General features: G+C 42.4%; 1 protein-coding gene across 1 annotated transcript in view; it reads left to right on the forward strand.

Moving 5' to 3' along the window:
• Nucleotides 1-21,074, forward strand: part of Elp1 (elongator acetyltransferase complex subunit 1) — a 56,575-nt gene that overhangs the window by 34,376 nt on the left and 1,125 nt on the right. The window contains exons 24-36 of the mRNA XM_034502099.2: nucleotides 13-98; nucleotides 619-767; nucleotides 1,621-1,744; nucleotides 2,216-2,313; nucleotides 4,074-4,275; nucleotides 4,778-4,839; nucleotides 9,802-9,864; nucleotides 10,472-10,532; nucleotides 12,941-13,054; nucleotides 13,789-13,885; nucleotides 14,506-14,633; nucleotides 15,391-15,545; nucleotides 17,279-17,354. Of these exons, the coding sequence (XP_034357990.1) occupies nucleotides 13-98; nucleotides 619-767; nucleotides 1,621-1,744; nucleotides 2,216-2,313; nucleotides 4,074-4,275; nucleotides 4,778-4,839; nucleotides 9,802-9,864; nucleotides 10,472-10,532; nucleotides 12,941-13,054; nucleotides 13,789-13,885; nucleotides 14,506-14,633; nucleotides 15,391-15,545; nucleotides 17,279-17,354 (1,415 nt within the window). The remainder of the gene's footprint in view (nucleotides 1-12; nucleotides 99-618; nucleotides 768-1,620; nucleotides 1,745-2,215; nucleotides 2,314-4,073; nucleotides 4,276-4,777; nucleotides 4,840-9,801; nucleotides 9,865-10,471; nucleotides 10,533-12,940; nucleotides 13,055-13,788; nucleotides 13,886-14,505; nucleotides 14,634-15,390; nucleotides 15,546-17,278; nucleotides 17,355-21,074) is intronic.

Here is a 21,074-nt window from a genome sequence, read left to right on the forward strand (position 1 = left end):
TTACTACCTCAGGTTCTGCCTGTCAATACTAACATCTCATGTGAAGAAAACGACTCCAGAACTGGAAATTGTGCTGCAGAAGGTACACGAACTTCAAGGTAGAGACCTGCACAAGACACTTGCTTGACTCAGCCTTCGTTGTCGGCAGATGACCATTATATCATTGCCATTTCATGAAATGAACATAGCCTTCTATGCTCACCATTTTCAAATGTGAAGATTTTGAGTGCTAAGCATTTATGAATGAATCAAAAGCCTATGATCATCTTGTATCCTAGTCTGTCAGAAAATCTTATTACTTAGTTTCTGGGTCTGTGGCGTTCCCCCAAGTGACTCTGTTGATGTTCTTTTCTTCTCTCCCCCACCCCCCGGCAACCCCCTTAGGTTTTGTTTTTGGCAAAGTCTCCTGTAGCCCGCTGTGGCCTCAAACTCATTATGTAGCTATAGATGACCTTGAACTTCTGATCCTCCTTTTTCTGCTTGAGTGCTGGAATTATAGGAACACACTATCATAGCAGGCTTTATATGGCCGTGGAAATCAAACCCACAGCTTCATGTGTGCTAAACAAATACTTGACTGACTGAGCTCTTCCCCTTTTCTTTCTTAAACACCAACAGGAAATGTTCTCCTTAATCCTGAGACTGTGAGTGCAGAGGAGGCTTTGAAATACCTGCTGCTCCTGGTAGATGTTAATGAATTATTTAATCATTCTCTTGGGACCTATGACTTTGATTTAGTCCTCATGGTAGCTGAGAAGTCACAAAAGGTATGTGGAGTTGAGGCTTTTTTGCACCACTTTGAAATCTTATTTAATCATACTACTGTGGGACCCTGCTTTTTCCAGTGGAACTTTATCAAATGCTACAAGTGGATGCAGATCTGAGTCTTCAGGGCAGGTATTGCTAATCCCCATTGTCTGTATAGTTTTATATGTATACACTCATTTTTGAGACAATATTTCTCACTGACTTGGGACTCACTAAGTAGACTAGGTTGACTAGCTGGCCAGCAGGCCTCAGGGATCTGACTATCCATTTCCTTAGTGCCAGAATAACAGGCCCATGTCACCGTGCCTGGCTTTTTATGTGGTTCTGAGGATCTAACCGAAGGTTCTTGTGCTTACAGTAAGCTGTATTTCTGGCCCAGAAAGCTGCTCTTTAGGAAGAAGTCTCTTTCTAGGCATGGTACAGAGCAGGAGGTGGTAGAGCCTCATAGGCTTGTATCCAACTCAGTACATTTTACCTTTGTTTTGATGTGTGCTCTACATTACTGGCATGTAAACCGTATCATCAAGGACACCAAGAATTAGGCTTGGCTCTCTTACAGGAGACTTAGGTTCACTGTTGACTGTCACTTAGACTACAGGTGTTGTTTTTCTTGTCAGCCTGTGCAAGGAGCTGAGGCTGTTATGAAATGTAGATATTAGTCATTACTCCAAGTTTAAACTGATAGCACCCAAATATGAGCTCTTTTATCCCAAAACATTGATTTGATGTATTATATGATATATAATTGATGTATAAGTATAATACACATTTAAAATGTATGCTCTTCTATACTTATTGTGTTAATTAAAATTTATATTATGTAAATATTACAAATAATAACTCTTTTCCTAGGATCCTAAGGAATATCTTCCATTTCTTAATGCACTTAAGAAAATGGAAACTAATTACCAACGGTTCACCATAGACAAGTACTTGAAACGATATGAAAAGGCTATTGGACACCTCAGCAAGTGTGGTAAGGGGCTTTTTGTTGTTGTTATTTAGTTTGGGTTTTGGTTTTTTTTTTTTTTTAGATAGGGTGTGTGTGTGTGTGTGTGTAGCAGGCTATTGGACACCTCAGCAAAGTGTGGTAAGGGGTTTTTTGTTGTTGTTGTTATTTAGTTTGGGTTTTGGTTTTTTTTTTTTTTTTTGTTTTTTTTTTTTTTTTTGAGATAGGGTTTGTGTGTGTGTGTGTGTGTGTGTAGCATTGGCTGTCCTCAGAAGTGCACCTGTGTCTGCATCCTGAGTGCTGGGATTAAACGCTTGTGCCACCACCTGCCTTGTGGTAAATTTTTATTACTACTTTTAGTGTTCATTACTGCTTCAAGTGTTCTTTGAAACTAGACTATTAAGATAAGACATAAAACTTTCTACATTAATGTTGCTTGGGAAACATAGGTGTAAAGTGAAAGCCATTATACTCCAAAATCTGATTTTTTTTTTTCAGGACCTGAGTATTTCACAGAATGCTTAAATTTGATAAAAGATAAAAACTTGTATAAAGAAGCTCTGAAGTTATATCGGCCAGACTCACAACAATACCAGGTGTGTGGTGGGTTAAATGAGGCCCCCAATTTTGCTTTGGGCATTAGGAAGTGAGGACATCTTGAGTCCAAACACTGTCCTTTGGCTTCTAGGATTGTCCCATCAGCCTCATCTTAAACTTGTTAGGAGAAAATCCACCAGGGCAGTAGTGTTCAGGAGTTCCAGAGGTTGGCTGGTTTGTGTAAACAGCTCTCTAGGTTTTCTTAGGAACCATGTACTTTGCCTAAGTCAGTGTATTATCTGATCCTCCTTTGACCAGATAGGGTGCTGTTCCCAGGTTACAGATGAGTTCACAACTGGCATAAATGCCCAGACCTGCACAGTGACATGCCTGCTGCGCTGAGCCCAGGTTCTGTGACCACCATGGCCATCCATTCATCACTCTTCTGCACGCCAACCTCATTACCATTCTCGTTTGTCTGCAAATCGCACACACATTCTTCTAGTTTGCTTCCTAGTGCAATGATAAAACGCTCTGGCCAAAAGCAGCCTGAGGAGGAAGGGGAGGAACTTGAAGCAGGAAGTGAAGCAGGGACCATGGAGGAAGGCTGCTTACTGGCTTGCTCTGTGGCTCATGTCCAGCTCCTGCCTTACACAGCTCATGCTGACACATACCCAGTGCTGACCCAGTGTTTCCTTCTACAGCTCTTAACAATCAAGAAAACACCACACTGACAGCCTCAGGGCACTCTGATGGAGGCAGTTCCTCAATTGAGGTTTTCTCTTCCAGGTGCTTTGACAACCAAGGGTGGCTCTCAAACATGTCTCTCTGTGATCTAGTCTCTGCCAGATGCTTATTATTATTATTACTGTAATTATCATTATTCTTATTTATGTATATGTGCCTGCTTTTCTGTTTTTGCACTAGGTTCATGCAGGTCCCCACAGAGGCCAGAAAAGGGTGTTGGCTCCCCTTTCTGCTGCCTGATATGGTATTAGGAGCTGAACCTAGGTTCTCTGCAAGAGCATCCAATGCTCTTAACCTCTGAGACACCTCTCCAACAGCCCATGCCAGCTTCTTTAACATCACTTTCTGGCATTCTCCATATCTCCAGTTAACTGTAGATTGTTCCCCAGATGTGTTGAATAATGACCTGCCACCTCTCTATTGTGTTCTTTCTTGAGTCCACCTGTCCATGGACATTACGAGTCTCCCATGAAAGCTATTCTTAGACTAGGGACCAGATAAACTGCTAACTTGCTACTTTGTCTCTGCCAGGCTGTGGCTTCCAGAAGGGCAGGGACTGTGTTGTATTCCTGTATCTCTGCTTCACCCCAAGCTGCCTCAGAGCTCTGTTATCTCTCCTTCCCTCAGCCCCAGTAACATTAACCTCATCATTACTCCTAACATCTACTGTGTACATTCGTGTCACATCACCCTTATGCCTTATTTGCTCTCTCTTGACTCTTCACATATTCATCCGCTGTAGCCTTCAGAGTTGCCAAACTTAAGCATTCTCTATCGTTTATCTTCCTCTGCCATTTATTATAGACCATGCTGTGTTAGCCATGCAGGCAAAAACTTAATGCACTGGTTTTTAAATTTTGTGTGTATGTGTTGTGGGGCAGGGTGGCTGTTACTCCTACCACCTAGAATAATGCATATGTAGGTACTCAGTATATGCTGAGTGAATAAATACTATGTCTTCAGAAAGGGTTTGAGTAGATAAAGGAAGAGGCTCAAGAGTGGTGACTAAAGTAGCCTACACTGGAAAAAACTATCAACACATTTCTTTACTGAATCTCCGTATTTGTCACAGGCGGTCAGTGTTGCTTATGGGGAGCACCTGATGAAGGAGCGCCTGTATGAACCAGCTGGGCTTGTATTTGCCCGCTGTGGGGCCCAGGAGAAGGCGCTTGAAGCGTTTTTGGCTTGTGGCAGCTGGCAGCAAGCCCTCTGTGTGGCTGCCCAGCTTCAAATGACCAAAGACAAGGTGGCTGGCCTTGCTAGAACTCTGGCAGGTAAGCAGGGCCATTTTCTGTTTATTCTTCAAAAGGTTTGTGTTTGTTGCTTTGTTTGGTAATTTTGTAAATACGTTTAGGGCAACATTCCTGAGACAGGATGTGTGTGTGTGTGTGTGTGTACATACATACATACACACACACACACACACACACACACACACACTATCCTAAGGCAAGAAGGGGTTAGAGGCTTGTAACACTGTTCTATTCTCAGAGGTCAGAAGTGCTAGTGATTGTCAAATCCTGTGATTAATTTAGATTCCTTTACTAGGCAGGCTAGCACACCTCTGTAATCCTAGGGAGCCCACAGCTGAACATTTTGTGCTTCAGGCTGGCCACCTAGAGTATAGTAGACTGTGGATCAGAGGAGTGTGCTTCATGGTGTGGAACACACCTGTGTCCTCACAAAGACTCAGAAGCTTTTAGTCTGGTGCATTGTAGGGACAGAAGTGAAAGCCAGTTTCTTTTTGCTGCCAAGTCCTTGTTGCTGTCTTTTCAGGAAAGCTGGTTGAGCAGAGAAAACACAGTGAGGCAGCAACAGTCTTGGAACAGTACGCCCAGGTGAGCTCCTCCCCGGACACCACATCACCAAGAGACGTTTCTCTATCTACTAATGGTGAAAACTGAAGGATTCGTGCTAATGGTTAGCTCTTGAGGCAGAGCTGATTCTAAAGGATCCATTTGCTGACTTGCCTTAAAAATCTCAGTCTGGTGTGTCTCTAAGTACAGACTACTTACCCTGCATCCAAGTCTGAAAAGCCTCAAAACCTGCAGTGTTTGAAACTGATAGGGATGCCACAGACGTGAAATTCTGTTCCTGTCCACGTGACAGGTTGTATTCAAAGTGTAGGATCATTTAGATATGGGGTATGAGTAGGAAATATTAATGAGTTTCTTGTTTAAACTTCCCTTCTGTTCCCTAAGAAAATGCATTGTGTATGTGCAAATATTCTAAAATCTGAAAAGAAAAATCCCAAGTACTTGAGGTCCTAAGCTTATACACATTCTCTGCTATAGTGTGTGTTAGTGACCTGACTCAGTAGTGTGTGTTAGTGACCTGACTCAGTAGAAAGCAAACTCAGCTCCTGTTAACTTTGGCAAAGAAGTAGTGAGCCAGGGCCTTAGGTTTCAAACCAAGACAAGTGGCTGAGGTGCCAGGTTCTCCCTGCAATTCCTCAGTCCCTACCTGTTACAGGGTCCTCCTGGGTGGCGCACTCTGCCCCCTGCCCTAAACTCTCCAGCCCAGGGACTGCCCTACTCTTCCCTGTAGAATCCAGCTGTTTTGGTTATCCACTCTCTTTGTATATTAGGTTTCAGCTCTAAATTAATTTTAAAAGCGGGGGGAGGGGGAAGGTCCATGACTGCTCCTAGGTCTGATGGAGGGAAAGGTTTATTGTAGGTATGTGGGAGAGCATAGCCAGAGGCAGGGACATCTGGCACAGGCCAGAGTGGACATGGCTGGAAGATGACTTGTGTCACATGATGGGAGAAGTGGGAAAGGGAGGGAGGGGAAGCCAGGTGCTAGAAGCCCAAAGAGAGCGAGTAACCAAAGTGGTGGGATTCTACAGGGGAGAGCAGCCCAGGTCGCTGGGCTGAAGAGTTTGGGGTAGGGGGCAGAGTATGTAAGCCAGGAGGCCCTGTGACAGGCACAGACATGGATTGTAGGGAGAACCTGGCATACAGATCTGCTTTTGATGCTAAGTCGGCACTTCTGCCATTTGTACCAGTTTGAAACCTAACAATTAGAAGACAATCCACTAAGCAGTGGACACTTGTCTTGCCTTTTATTACCCTTCTGTATATAAAAAAAAATTTTTTTAACAAAGGCAGCTTGGAGGTTTCCAATGTTTTGGTGGATTGTACGTGAAATTTTGGTAGAATTACAAAATTTATTACGAAAATATTAAGGCTGCACTGACAGTGACCATAGGTCACTGAGACAGAGGCACACAGTGGGTAGACACCAAGGATTGCTGCTGTGTTCCATTTTGGCTTTTTGTTTTGTTTTGCTGTTTTTATTTGTTTTTGTTGTTGTTATTGTTTTTGAGACAGAGTTTCCCTGTGTAGCCTTAGCTGTCTTGAAACTCACTGTACAACAGGTTGGCCTTGAACTCACAGAGATCCACATGCCTCTGCCTCCCAAGTGCTGGGATTAAAAGTGTTGCACCTCCATCACCAGCTCTGTTTTGACTTTTTTAATGAGAAGGCTTTTCTTGTTTTGTTTTTACATGTGTGTGCATGCAAATGCACATGTGTGTGCACTTATTTGGCAATCAGAGGACAGCTTTCAGGGGCTGCTTCTTTCTTTCCACCATGGGTCCTGGGGGAACAAAATAAGATGGTCAGGCTTATGAGGAAAGTAGCATTATCATTCATTCATTCATTCTTCTTGAAACAGTGTCTCAGCATAGCCTATGCTGGCCTTGAGGTCCTGAGTCTTGTGCCTCTAATTCCAAAGTGCTAGGATTACAAGCATAAGCCACCATACCTGGCTTATGAGAGTTTCACAATTGTCACTGCTTGTATTAGGATTCTTGAGAGAAACAGAACCAATAGAATGAATATATATTAAAAGGAAGGGACACTATGAGCCGTCCTCTGTACAATCTGGGTAGTCTTCAGTGGCTGTCTTCATATAGAGAGGCAGAGAACCACCCACTGCCCAGTCCACAAGGCAGGTACACTGCAGGGCTGAAGGCTTCCTGGGAGCCAGTGGTCTTCAGTTCATGCTGGAAGCTTAAAGGACTGGGTTCTGATAGCAATGAATGAACTCGCCAGCAGAATACAAAGCCCACCAGACAAACATCAAAGCTTTTCTCCCCTGACTTTCTTTAGTCTGGGTTGCACCAGAAGGTGCTGTCCATGTTTAGGGTTGGGCTTCCTACTTTAGGTGACCAGTTGTACAAAATCCTCATAGCTGTGCCGGCTGCTTATCTCTTATTGAGTCCAGATTCAGTCAAGTTGGTAATCAAGGTTTATACCGGTAGACATTCTTAAGACAAAAAAATTGTACTGTTAGGACATTTCAGGGTCTTTCATGGGTTAAGACTAAAAGATGGTAATTTGTATTTTAGTAGATACTGTAAGAAACTAAGTTGTTGGGGGAACTGGAGAGATGGCTCACCGCCATGGCAGTTCACAGCTCCAGTTCTAGGGCGTCTATATCCTTCTCTGGCCTCCATGGTACATGCACATGGTACACAGACATATATGCAGGCAAAACTTCCGTATAGGTGAGAATAAGTAATAACATTTTTAAGAGAAGAAAGTATGTTGGGTGATTGAGCTGAAACACCTACTTAAAACCTTGCCTAAGAGGCTAGAGAGATTAGAGAAAATCTAGAAGAAAGTTGTGTTCCCACTGAGATGCACCCCACTTACCCCTGGACCTGCCTGCACCAGGTGTGTTATCTGTGCCTCCATAACAGTTTACTGTGCATACAAGGCAACCGCTCACAGCAGATACGTATTGCTTCACCATCTGAGCCAATATCTTAGTGGCACTTACCTTACAGCTTAAAATCACCAATTTCAAACTTACTTTCCCTTCCTAGTTTTTTGGGGATTTTGTTTGTTTTAATTTATGTAGATGTGTATGTTTCTGTGTGAATTTATATACCTGTTTGTATGCTTGGGTGCTTGGCCAGGCCAGAGGAGGGTGTTAGGTATCCTTTGTTACTCTGCCTTTCTTTTGAGGCAGGATCTATATCTGAACCTGGAGTTCACACCTTAGCTAAGCTGGAAGCCAGCATGCCTTGATGATCCTCCCATCTCTGCCCACTCAGGGTTAGATTTTATACACGTTTGTGGGAACGTCTAGCTTGTGAGTCCTTATGAGTGTGGAGCAAGCCCCTTTAACCACTGATCGATCCATCTCTCAATTGCTTCATTTCTAGCTTAGGCAAATATTAATGTCCTATTTTTTTTCACACACTATTTTTGGTACATTTTGCTACTTCTTGTGTGTTATGCCTCTTTTCTTTAATTTCCCTTGTGATTTCTTCATTGACCCATGGATCGTTTTAAAATGTGTTATTTAACTCGCAGGTATTTTGAAAATTTCCAGCCATCTCTTACTGATTTTTACTTTCTATTGTGATTATATAGTTAAAAAAATACTAGATGAACCAAAATGTGGTCACATTTAGAGAAAGTTGTTTGTGTGGTTTGACAGAGTGTTTTTTTGGTTACATTGGGGTGGTCAGTCGTTTATGTATTACAGCCTTTTCTGTTCTAATTGATGCTCTGAGTTGCTGGGAGAAAAAAGTCTGTTCAGATTTCTCATGTTTTTACTTTCTGCAAGTGTTTGCTTCCTATATTTTCAAGTTCTGGTATAGGTAGATGCCTGCCCATGGTCATGCCAGATATCCCTCTTTACTGGTTAGTATTCCTTAAACATTCCTCATTCAAAAATTGGCTTCGTGTACTGGGAATCCAGTTATTCCAGCTTTTTAAAAATTATGGCATGCTTTTCCATTGTTCTGATCCATCTCTACATTTTAGATTTAGATTTTGTCTGCTAAGCTATGACCCCAGCCCAGGCTGAGCACTTCTCAGGAATTTATCATCTTAGCTCACTGTTGGTAATTAAGTGCCCCTCATGCTTGCTCTATGATTTACAGTAAATACCAGTCAGAAATTATCATACCAGTCCACATGCAGGGTAAGGATCCCAGCAAGGGCACCTTCCATTTCTCCTGCCCCTCCTTAGTGTAACAACGTTTTAACTATGCATATTAGAAATTCTGTAATTTGTTACTACTTTTGCTTTTAGTTATTAGAAAAATTTCAGATGACACAAATATGTATGTCTCTTGTATTTTTCCCTTTCAAGAGAAGCTAGAAATGTGGACTTTAATTTGATATTGCCTGAGCTTTAAGAAACTTGAAGACACTTAAAATATACCTACAACCTAATCCTAAGAGCTGAAAGACAGCACTTAGGGAAACCAGGCTAAGCTAATTGATAACTGTGGTGGTGTGCTTAGACCCCACACCAAGGTCAGCAGCTAAAATTCAGATCTGTAAATTTCATAGAAACTAAGAATTATCAAGAATGTACAAAGATAGCTTATAAAATAGAAGAAAATACTTTCAAAGCATTTATCTGATAGTGGTTTAATATCTTAGAATATATGAAGAACTGTAATTCAATAAGAAACAAGCAAGCCAACCAGGAAATTACTGTTCAGTTCACTCTACTTTTTGGGATATGGTATTATTTCCAATTAAGTTTGGCAATGAATTTGGGAAAACGCCATTTTGACAAGCTTGTCTTGTGGCTTTGATATCGAAGGATATAACAAAAACATGCATGCGATCACTTAGAGGAGTAGATCCTCCCCTCTTTGTCTTTCACACCAGTGTTTACAGAGATTAATATCTAGTAGATACTGGGCCAGGCAAGATGCTGAGAACTGGAGCTATGAAGGCTGGGCTGCCTGGGGAGGCAGAGGGGCTCTGTGTGGCAGCTTCTGGCACTGCTGTGTTCACCAGTACTCTTCCCTGCTCTTCCCTTGTCAGGATTATGAAGAAGCTGTGCTCCTGTTGCTAGAAGGATCTGCCTGGGAAGAAGCCCTGAGATTGGTAAGGCAAGCTTCTGAAAGCTGCTCTGTGCTGGGAGAGGGCGGCCACGGGCAATTAGAGTCCCTTGTCTTCTGAGTAAGTGAAGTTAAATACAAACGGCTGGGTTCCCAGTCCTAAGGACAAGCAGTAGCAATGGCTGTCTACAAAGTCATTTGAAAAGGAGGAATTGGCACACACCTTTAATCCCAGCACTCTCGAGGCAGAAACAGGTAGATCTCTTTGATTTTGAGGCCAACTTGGTCTGCAGAATGACTTCCAGGGCAGCCAGGACTATACAGAGAAAGCCTGTCTTGGGGAAAAAAAAAAAAAAAAAAAAATATATATATATATATATATATATATATATATATATATATATATATATATATATATATATCAGCAACAAACAGCAGCAACAACAAATACAAGTCTATCCCTAGGAATTGATTGGGCCTTCACATGCAACATACTGCTGATTCTTGCTAAAATGAGTTGAATTGCCTTGGAATTCAACTTAGGAAGCTTGTTACCAGGAAAATGTCCAGGTCCTCTCTAATAGTCTCTGTCTTAATTCTCTGTTGGGTAGAAGTGTTCCTGACTTAACAGGCTGCATTTTTTTTCCTCCTAGGTATACAAGTATGACAGAGTGGATATTATAGAAACCAGCATAAAGCCTTCCATCCTAGAAGGTGAGGATTACATTTAAGCAGTGTTCCCTTTTAGAATTATGGAGAAAGGGAGAAGGTATAGATAGGCCAGGGCTCCTTCTATTATTGCATTTTAATATGTTCTGCTGACTTCATCAGAGTCTTTAAGAATGTAGTAAGCTGTGAAATGACAACATTGACAATATTTGAATGTTGAAAGGCCGTGATGCAGTATGGTTAAGTCTTTGTAATACATGGGTTTGGACTCATGGCAGGCCTGACTCTTTCAGCTTTAGTGTCCCTTTCTAGAGCAGACTCTGCCCTCAGTAGCCTGCCTCTACCTGTTAGGCAACTGGCACTGAGATGGGTTACATGTTGGTGGTGGTTGTTGGAGGGAAATCTTTGTGCTTGGGATAGTTCATAGGCCTGGGTGTGCTGTATGTTAGTAGTATTTTACCAGTGGTAACTTTCCTGTTTTTATCCCTTTATTATTATAAGTGCCTACCTGCAATTTCATTTCAGATTCTACAGAAGTTGCAGGGTGTGTGTGTGTGTGTGTGTGTGTGTGTGTGTGTACAATCAAAACATTTTTATAGAGAAACGGGAAGTAAAAAGTACAGTAAAATGCTACTTATAGGTAAATCTAGGTGAAGGATTTATGTGTGTGTGGGGCTATTAGAACTCTTGAGTAGGCTTCAAATTTTTCAAGATAAGCTAAAACATATTTGCAAATAAAGTATGTGGCTCCAGAGAAGAGAAGAGTATTAACTATCAGCTGCAGAATGTCTGGTCTCTGGGCCATTTAGGAGCAACTTAGAAAAGAACATCGGTTTCACATACAGAGTCTTAGGGGTCTGTGTTGGCTTTAGTGCTGACCTCTAAACAGGGCTGAATCCATTTGTGTGTACTCACATTTTTACCCTTCCTGGTTCGAATTACAACTTGTGGGTACTTATGTATGGTTTGCCATCCCAGACTGAGTATAGGAAGCATCCTCCCTGACCCTATGCCCTCATCTAGGCTGTTTCCTACCACTGACAAAAACTTGGGAATAAGTTGGGTGTTGGTGGCACACATCTTTGATCCTAGTGCCAGGGAGGCTGAAGCAAGCGTATCTCTGAATTTTAGGACAGTCAGGACTACAGCACAAGTTCCAGGACATCCAGGGCTATGCAGAGAGACCCTGTCTCAAAAAGACAAAGAAGAAGAACAAACCAAAGAAATTGGGAATGCTGATGCTTCTGCATAAGCCTAATATCTTTGTCCTTGGAGAGCATAATTTATTTGTATTTTCTTGTATTTTGCTCATGCTGTTTTTCCACTGGACAGTGATTTTAGAGACCATTAGAAGCTTCTATTTCACACCCACAGTCATATCCATGGGTGTTCCAGAAGAAGCACATTCCAGCCTGCCTTTGTTAGCAGCTTCCTTCATTTTTTCTTTGTTTGCTTTTTTCATTTTAGATTAGGTATCAAGTCTTCACTGATAGGATTTTGTAAGCTTAGAGGTAGAGAGTATACTAGCATAGTATTGTGAGGGTGTCACTGGCATAGTATTTTGAGGGTGTCTTTGCAGGTGTCAAGGCAGGCAGCAATTGCCAAGAATTTCATTACTCAATTCAGATTGATCTCATCAACTTTGATCAAACCTTGGGAAATCTGATGCCAGGAGGTTTATTGCCAGTATATTTAAACACAGTATAATTTGGGAAAAAAAGTTTCTGGTGCAATACAACCTCCACTGCACAAAGAAACCTGATTACATTGAAACTCAACTCAGAGTACATGTCATTTCTTCCAAGAAGATGGGTTCTGGAGATAGGCTACTTGTATTAGCTTAAGGGCCTAAAGAAGGATCTGACCTGGTCTCTATCATATAGATAATATAGAGTTCATTTGGGCTATTAGCCATCTATAGTCATGATTGCGGCAGCCTCGGGGAGCCTCTGGCTATACAGATAATGTAAGAGTCATTTAGACCATTATGTTTCTCCAGTTCTGGTTGTGGGTGTTTGGAGCAGCCGCTGGCTGTGCAGGTAATATAAAGGTCATTAGATTACTAGCCACCTCTCTGGACCTGGTTGTAGGAACTTGATGTGGCCTGGCCCAACAGATTACCAGGCTATTAATCACCTCCAGCTCCCAGCTTTCTGGGTGGAAGCACAAGTTTTATATTTTCACACTGTAAAGAATCTTGTATGTTTAACATTCGTGGTTTCCCTGGAAATATGTGGGCACAAGAACTTCATGCTCCCAACAGAATTGATGAACTCTTATATCTGGGATCTCCAGCTCACTAATGGAGGAATTAAAAAAAATCTTGGTTGGTAGACCTGGACACATCTTCTATTATTGAATTTTAGCTTTGCTTCGTCTCACCCCACTCACTTAACTTCTATCTCTTTGCTTAAATAATCATGCTCAAGGTGTTTTTCATTCTGCATTCTCAGCCCAAAAAAATTACATGGATTTTCTGGACTCTCAGACAGCCACATTCATTCGCCATAAAAACCGCTTACAGGTGGTTCGAGAGCTCAGGAACCAAGCACCACAGATCCATGTGGGTGAGTGTGTCCAAAAAGTAATCCTGCTGATACTGTGATGTCTGGAAGACTGGCCCCAGTGCATGTTATCTGTGCTGCTCACCTGATGACAGTTTTCTGAGATAGTCAGTTTATAAAGAGATGGGGTTTGTTTGGGCACATGGTCTTGGAAGTAGAAGAGCAGGGCATCAACACTTTGGTGCCAACATGTGCTTGACTTTTGGGGAGAGCATTGTAACAGAAAACCAGGTTGACAAATCCAAGAGGTATGTGAGTAAGAAAGTGAGGGGCAACATCAGACTCAGTGCAGGAGTCCCACAAGAATCAGGATTCAATAGCTGTGAGAACAACCATCAACCCCTTGCTTTCATCACTGTCCCGTTGAGATCTAAACTTACAGGAGTTGTTGAGTCAGGACAGACTACTGTTTTACTGCTATATTGTAGCTGTCTGAAAGTTCATAGGAGTTATGTATGTTGGAGAAGGGCTTAAGATCTGAGCCAGGCAGGAATCAGAAGATATTTACCAAGTAGTCCCTCCTTTCCCCATTCAACCAGACCAGTGATGTCTTCAGTGTTTCATAAAATGAGTTTCTAGTCTCTTCCCACCTACCTCCAAAAAGGAAAAGAGTAAATAAGATAAACTATAATGTTACCTTATTTACTTTGAGATCAACTTTGTGATATCCATCCATTCTCCACTACGTGCTGATCAAGTGTATAGTCATTTATGTCTGCACCTGGTTCATCTTCTAGATAATGAGGTGGCCCATGGTCCAGAGACGGACCTCTTCTCGGAAACCAGCAGTGAGATGAGTGGCAGATACTCCCACAGTAACTCCAGGATATCTGCGTACGTATGGGACCTAGGCAGCAACAGAATAACAGATTGGCTTTCTACAAGGAGAGTGTGGGGTGGGGAGTGGAAGGATGTCCCTCAGTTTCAGTGTATGCTGTGCAAGGACATCCCGTCCCAGCACATCCATAAGTTGAAGCTGTTCATGTTTTACTGTAGAATTCAAGTTGGGTTTTTCTTTTCTTCATTGTTCCAGTGTGCTGTCAGGTGAACCTCATTTTACCTTGCCCTTATTTTTTTTAAGACAGGGTCTCAATATGTAACCCTGGCTGGCCTGGTACTTGCTATGTAGACTAAGGTTGGCCTCTAACTCAAAGCAGTCCACCTACCTGCCTCTGCCTCCTGAGTACTGGAACTAAAGGCTTGTACCACCGCCCCTAATCTTACCCTGCATTTTACCCCTAACTTAAGAGAAAAATAGAACTCTTCAGGTATTTGCTTCTTTCTAGATTCCATTACTTATATGTGGGTTTACTATCTCATTGCTAGCATCTCCCAAGATATGACTGTCATCTGTGTAGATGCTCTGGATTCTTAGCAAACAGTGGCCAGTGGTACAGTTGGCTCAGATTCCATTCAGGAGGAACCTCCTTTTCAATGTCTGTAATTTCTGACAGGAGGTCATCTAAAAACCGCCGAAAGGCAGAGCGGAAGAAATATAGCCTCAAAGAAGGGAGTCCCCTGGAGGGCCTGGCACTTCTGGAGGCGCTGAGTGAAGTGGTACAAAGCATTGAGAAGCTGAAAGGTATGGTCTCAATGCTCACTGATTCTTGACCACAGCAGGTAGCAACGGGTACCACAGACAGATAGCACATAGTTAAGATGCTTATGGGGCTGTTGAAATGACTCAGGTGGTAGAGCCTGACAATCTGAGGTCTGTCTCTGGGACCCACATTGTAGAAGGAAAGATCCATGTTTCACATGTCCTTCTCGCTTTCCACCAAGAGACCCACGAATAAAATGTTTTTTAAGAAGATACTGTTTTCCAGTTAGAACAGCAGTTCGCAGCCTGTGGGTCACATCTCCTTTTGGGTCAAATGACCCTTTCACAGGGGTCACCTAAGACTATCAGAAAACAAAAATATTTACATTATGATTCATAACAGTAGCAAAGTTAGAGTTATGAAGTAGCAATAAAAATAATTTATGGTTGGGGTCACCACAGCATGAAGAACTGTATGGAAGAGTCACAGAGTAGGAAGGTAGAGAAGCACTGTGTATGGAACGCTCATTTCTGTCCACAGTCCTCACCCCTAGAGGAGGAGCCTCCCTGTGAGGGGTAGTGCTTAAGCCAGGGACAGGGGCTGCACAGCACAGCTCTCTGCTCATTCCCACTGGGTCTCTTCCTTCTGATGTGCTGAATTACTCCAGCAGTCTGGAAGAAGGTGTGGGAGGGTATATCTGTAAGGTGCTGTTAGAACTGGCATCTTGGGAAAGAGATTACTGTATGATTCTGGCAGTGGAACTGGGACACAACTTACCATTTCACATTTCTTTTCTAGATGAAGTGCACGCTATTTTAAAGGTGCTCTTTCTCTTTGAGTTTGAAGAGCAAGGAAAGGAGTTACAGAGGGCCTTTGAGAGTACTCTGCAGCTGATGCAGAGGGCACTTCCAGAAATCTGGACTCTTGCTGGCCAACAGAGTTCAGCCACAACAGTAAGCTTCCTCAGAAACCATGTGCATTCTCTTTCCTCTCACAGTTGTAGACACATAACCCAGTGTCAAAGAGAACCTTCTAGAGCCAGGGTTAAACTCCCTCAGCTTTGTGCTTGTGCTAGGGTCTGTTTACCTGTTTCCTGCTAAGGTGAAGTAGGCTATTATTTTTCCTTTTCACATAACGCAACTGTCTCAGGGTGATCTGAAAATCTTCAGTGACAGTGGAGTAGGGAGGGGAAGCTAGGATTAGAGTGGACTGGACCTTTCCTTCCCAGGTCTGAAGTCACAGAGGGGACCGAGGAGCTTTATGCCCATGAAGCATTCTCGTGTGTTTTCTAGACCTCGGCTGGCTACCTGAACCCTCAAGTCAATTGTTGAGAATTTTGATTAGGCTGTAGGAAGGCTGGTGTGTCAGTAAGAGTCCAGAAAGGGAAAAGTGTCCACCTTACTTCCACACAGAGAGTTTAATGCCTGGTTGGTTAAATAAGCACTGGGGCGGGGGCTGAAAAGGCAGTGAGAAACCCAGGAGAATGAGAGACACAGAGAACTAGTGAGGCATCTTCTGTCCCCTGCTGAGGAAGAACAGACAGAGCTGGGAATAGTGACAGGTCAGAGGCCCACAGTCTGCAGCCTCTGGAGAGGGTGCTGGTTAGTGGGACCTGAGACTTGAGGGTGGCAGTCCTGCGGAGGCTAGTTCTAAGTGAGAGATGGATAGAAACTGGAATGAACAGCTCTTCCAAGCAGAAGTCTCACTTTCTCTTCGACTTCGTTGTCTCCCTTATTGGTGGAGTATACCAGGGAATCAGCTGAAGAGAAGTGTGCTTCATGCCCAGCCCTGCCTTCACTGGCAGCGGACAGAAGGCTGGATTTGGTACTTAGCGACGGGAGCTTGCAATCAGTTCATTGGTAGAAACATTGGATTCTGGGTCTTGATTTCCTCCATTACTGGGGATACTTCTCCTGTGTGTTTGACTAGAGTGCTTTGAAGGTTTGATAAGAGGCTGGATATTTGTAAAGAGAACTTTACAAACCACAAGGAAAAGGCAGCTAAAAATCAGGTACTACAAATGCTTGAATTTATTATAATGGGTGATGCTTAGAAATTCGATCATCTTCAAAACTATAGTGTTTTGAAGTCAACAATTTAGAATTTCTCTCCACTTCTGCTCAGAAAACATTAGCTTCTAAGACATCAACTCTGCAAATCTCGTAGCTAACATGTATGGATTTGTTTTCTTTGGAAGTGTAGGAATGGACCATGTTCAAGGTATCATGAGTCACTTAAATGCTCATGGATTACAGCTTGTATCTCCGAGAGGCTCACTGCAGGTGTGGACCCCAGGGAAATCTATGTAGAGTTGGTGTTCCACTCAGAAGATGACACATACATTTTTTAAAATACAAAAATTACTATTTCCCACAGTTCTTTGAATAGAATGGATCTTTTGTGTCGTAGCCTTTTGGATTTTCCCCTCCCATGGGTTCTGCTCATTTGGAAAAGCCAGGCAGATAGTATTGTAGAGCTCTCTCCTCTGTTATTTGTTTCTGGGAGTCAGGAGACAGGTCTGAGATGAGACAAGAGAAGATAGCATGTTGAAATTATAAGGGAAAGGACAGTTATCTTGTCGGTACTGTAACTAAGAAGAGCAGCAGGTTCAGGTGCTGCTAGTGGAGGCTTCTGGTCTGCCACCATTTGGTGTAATCTCTGCTGACATAACCTGTTTTCTGCTTAGGCCCTAGGTCCCCGTTCCACTGTGAATAGCATCACAGCTTCTTTGAAGCAGCAGAAGACTGGTGTCCCTGTTCTCGGTTAGTGTCTCTTATCTCCAGATTATCTCAGTGCTGTGCAGGACTGGGTGTCGGTGCTGAGGAGGTCAGCTATGGAAGGAATCCTCTCAATTTTAAGGCCACACACTTAAGTGGCTCTATTACTGTAGTGGTGGTGGCTTGGAGGGAAGGGTACACTATGACTTTGTCTGTTTGTATTTTTCAAGACAGGGTCTTACTATGTAGCTCTGGCTAGCCTGGAGCTCACTGTGTAGACCAGGCTGACCTTGAATTTACAGAGATCCACCCTCCTCTGCCCCCCAAATGTTGCAATTAAAGACATGAACCACCATGGCCAGCATAATGTGACCTCTGTTTATTTTTAAATTAACTCCAGAGAAGCCTGTGCCCCGTCTAAGACATGTCCTATGCTGTCTCTATTATTTCTCTCTCTGCCTTTCATAATGCCTGTGCTTCAATCTGAATTAAAATCTTTTCTGAAGAAAACTTTGCTTTCAAAAGAACATGCAGTGACGATTGCATGCAGTGTTGGTGCACACATGCACACCATCACAACTGCAGTGACAATTGCATGCAGTGTTCGTGCACACATGCACACCATCACAACTGCAGTGACAATTGCATGCAGTGTTCGTGCACACATGCACATCATCACAGCTGCAGCTTAGGCCCTAACAGTCCACACCTGCACATGTGGGGATTTCTGAGTTGTGATTTTGGCTCTTGCAGTTTCCCTTCCCATCTTCAGAACATTTTTAGGAGATAGGTATTTGTGTTATCTTACAACTGATGTTAGAAATTGAAGGCATGTCTAAATAATATCAGTTCTTTACATTTCCTATTTATATTTGCCTAAAATGTTTTTTTTTTCTTCCCCTTGTGGGAGATGGTTCTTAGTTACATGACATACTCCTACAAGTTAGAAACCATCAAGGCTTCATCTTGAAAGCTGTCTTGAAATTTGTGTGCATGTATTTGGCACCTAAGTATTTGAACTTCAGGTGGACACTCCACCATACCAGTCTCTGTGCTCTGGAAAGTCAGTGACAAGCTCTAAGCTAACTGCCTGTAAAGTTGCTCTTACTGGACTGGCTCTGTCTAGTATGACAGGCCGTGGTCTGGGTGTTTTTAATCTTTAAAAGCTGTGCTGCAATAGCCTTTGATGACATGTGGAGTGGGCCTTGCCTGTTCCCCTACCACCTTATGTTGTCCGTTTCGTCTGAGCAAGCTCATCTACCCAGGACCTGTGTGCTCCTTCTCTTCCTCTGAGGCTTAGCAGGCCATCTTTGCCAACACCTTCACACACGTACCATGTGAAGCAAAAGATCATTTTAGACCTGGAGCCATTTTGCTGTTCTGTTGTCTAGTCCCTATGTCCGTTCTTGCTGCCGGCCTGGTTATGACCTTCAGGACAGCTTCAGTTTCTCCTTTCCCTAAATTTTTCTAATGGCTTGCCAGCATCGAAGAGCATGTCTGATTCTCTCTGTAAAGACTGTAACATTTGAGGATTCCTTGTCTGAGTTTATCATGCTAGTATCCCATGGTTCCAAGGCTGGGTGATACTTAATTAATTAATTTCATATTTTGTCACTGACAGAATAACCCCATCATTGACAAAAAGAGCATGTTTGTAGGAGCAGCTTGCTGCTATGGTGGCAGGATTGTGTGGCAGCTTATTGTAACATGGCACCAACCAGGAACCAGAGAGGTCAGGTTCAAACCATAAACCCCACTTCACCTCAGCTCCTGTGCCTGCCAGCTATGCCCCATGGCCAAAAGGTCCTACAGCCTCCTAAAATGCTGCCACCAGCTTGGGATGGACTGTTTAGATGCAGAAGTTATGTGTATGGGTAGTAGTGTATTTTACCAAATCCTAACAAGTAGAAAAAGAGAAAGTCTTGTAGTTCAAAATAGATAGCAAAAACTACTCTCAAAGTTAGTCCCAAATATTCTGTAGCCCTTCCCAAGCTAACTGGTGTGAATATGCTCACAGAGACATTGGCAGTGCCTGCAGGTTATTCTCTGTACTGGTTTCATGTTTGGTGCTATACAGCAACACAGACTGATTGGAGGCCCTGCAGAAATGAAGGATTCCTGGCCATAGCTTGAAGTGATGTTGGGAAAGAGCTAGATTTAGAGCTAAGTGTTACAGCCTTGGGTGCTTCTGCAGGGATCTGACTACTCAAGCTTCACTGAAGAATCCTCAGAGTATTTTTATTAAAATGAAATTAAACATGAAAATGTAAAACACATCCCCTTCTGCTGTCAGCCAACTCAGGTTGTCACTCTTCTGTCCACATTTGACATGTTATATTTATTGTTGGTTAAGTCTAGAATCAAATACAATTATGTTTTGATTTTAAAAGACAATGGATTATTTTATAACTGTATTTTTTTTTTAAAGATAAAATCTTTTTTTTAGTTTTTTTGAGACAGGGTTTCTCTGTGTAGCCCTGGCTGTCCTGGAACTCACTCTGTAGACCAGGCTGGCCTTGAACTCAGAAATCCGCCTGCCTCTGCCTCCCAAGTGCTGGGATCAAAGGCGTGCGCCACCACCACCCGGCAAAGATAAAATCTTATTCAAGCTTTAGCCATCATGAAATTCATGAAATTATGGGCCTTGTTTATCTCTGTTTTAATACTGATATTTTTATATAATCAAAACTTCTGGTAGGCTTTATATACAAAGCTTCGCTTGGTGGGTGATGGATGGCAAAGGGCTGGGTGGATGATAAACAGGGGTAATTATAAACTTGTATGGTCAGTAGAAGAATTGGATTACAAAGTATATTGAAGAAAATTCAAATTTGATCCCGGCATGGTCACACAGGCCTGTCATCTCAGCTCTCTGAGTGAGAAGCCGGAAGATTAAGTGTAAGATCTGCACTACAGAATAGCAAGATCCTTCCCAGAAAAAAAAAGAAAGAAGGAAGGAAAGAAAGGAAAGGAAAGGAATTAAAGTCTGGCAATTCTTAATTAATTTATGTGTGTGTATAAGCATGTGTTTGTGTAAAGTGCAAAATTATGTTTTAAAAGTTCTCTTGGATTATTCTTATATTGTTAAATATTTTGAAATCATTTAATAGTATGTATATGTAAACATACTACTACAAATTAAATTACTAACAATAATGAGGAAACATTCTTACATATAACTATTTTCATGCCTGTGCTTCCTATATATGACTCCGAGTTAAATAGGAGACTCCTAAAGTCTAGAGAAAGAAATACCTCAGTTTTCGGTTGTGATGACAGAGGCGCACCTGACACTACTTCCCACTTCACTTGAAAGTCACAGCTTTGCTGGATCCAGCTCAGTTCTACCACACCTTCTGTCATAGCTCAACGCCACTGCCACATTTTATTTTATGTTTAAAACAGAAAAATTTACACATTGTAAAACATAGATCTTAGATGTATAATTTAACAAATTAAAAGAAACCATACAGTGTAGGGCTGAAGAGATGGGTTGGTGGTTAAGAGCACTCGTTGCTCTTGTAGAGGACCAGGGTTGGTTCACCCATAGTGCCTCGCCGCCATCCAGAACAGTTCTCTGGGGCTCAGTGCCCTCTCTGACCTCCAAGGGCACTGTGTTTATGGTACTGATACATATATGCAGACAAAACACATATATAAAACACATCTAAAAATTTAAAAAAATAAACCAAAAAAATGAACACTAGCCTTCCCTATTCACCTTCTTGTGCTCTGAATCACCAGTGAACAAGCCTGATACCTGTT

This window comes from Arvicanthis niloticus, chromosome 5, assembly GCF_011762505.2.
Source record: "Arvicanthis niloticus isolate mArvNil1 chromosome 5, mArvNil1.pat.X, whole genome shotgun sequence".
NCBI lineage: Eukaryota > Metazoa > Chordata > Mammalia > Rodentia > Muridae > Arvicanthis > Arvicanthis niloticus.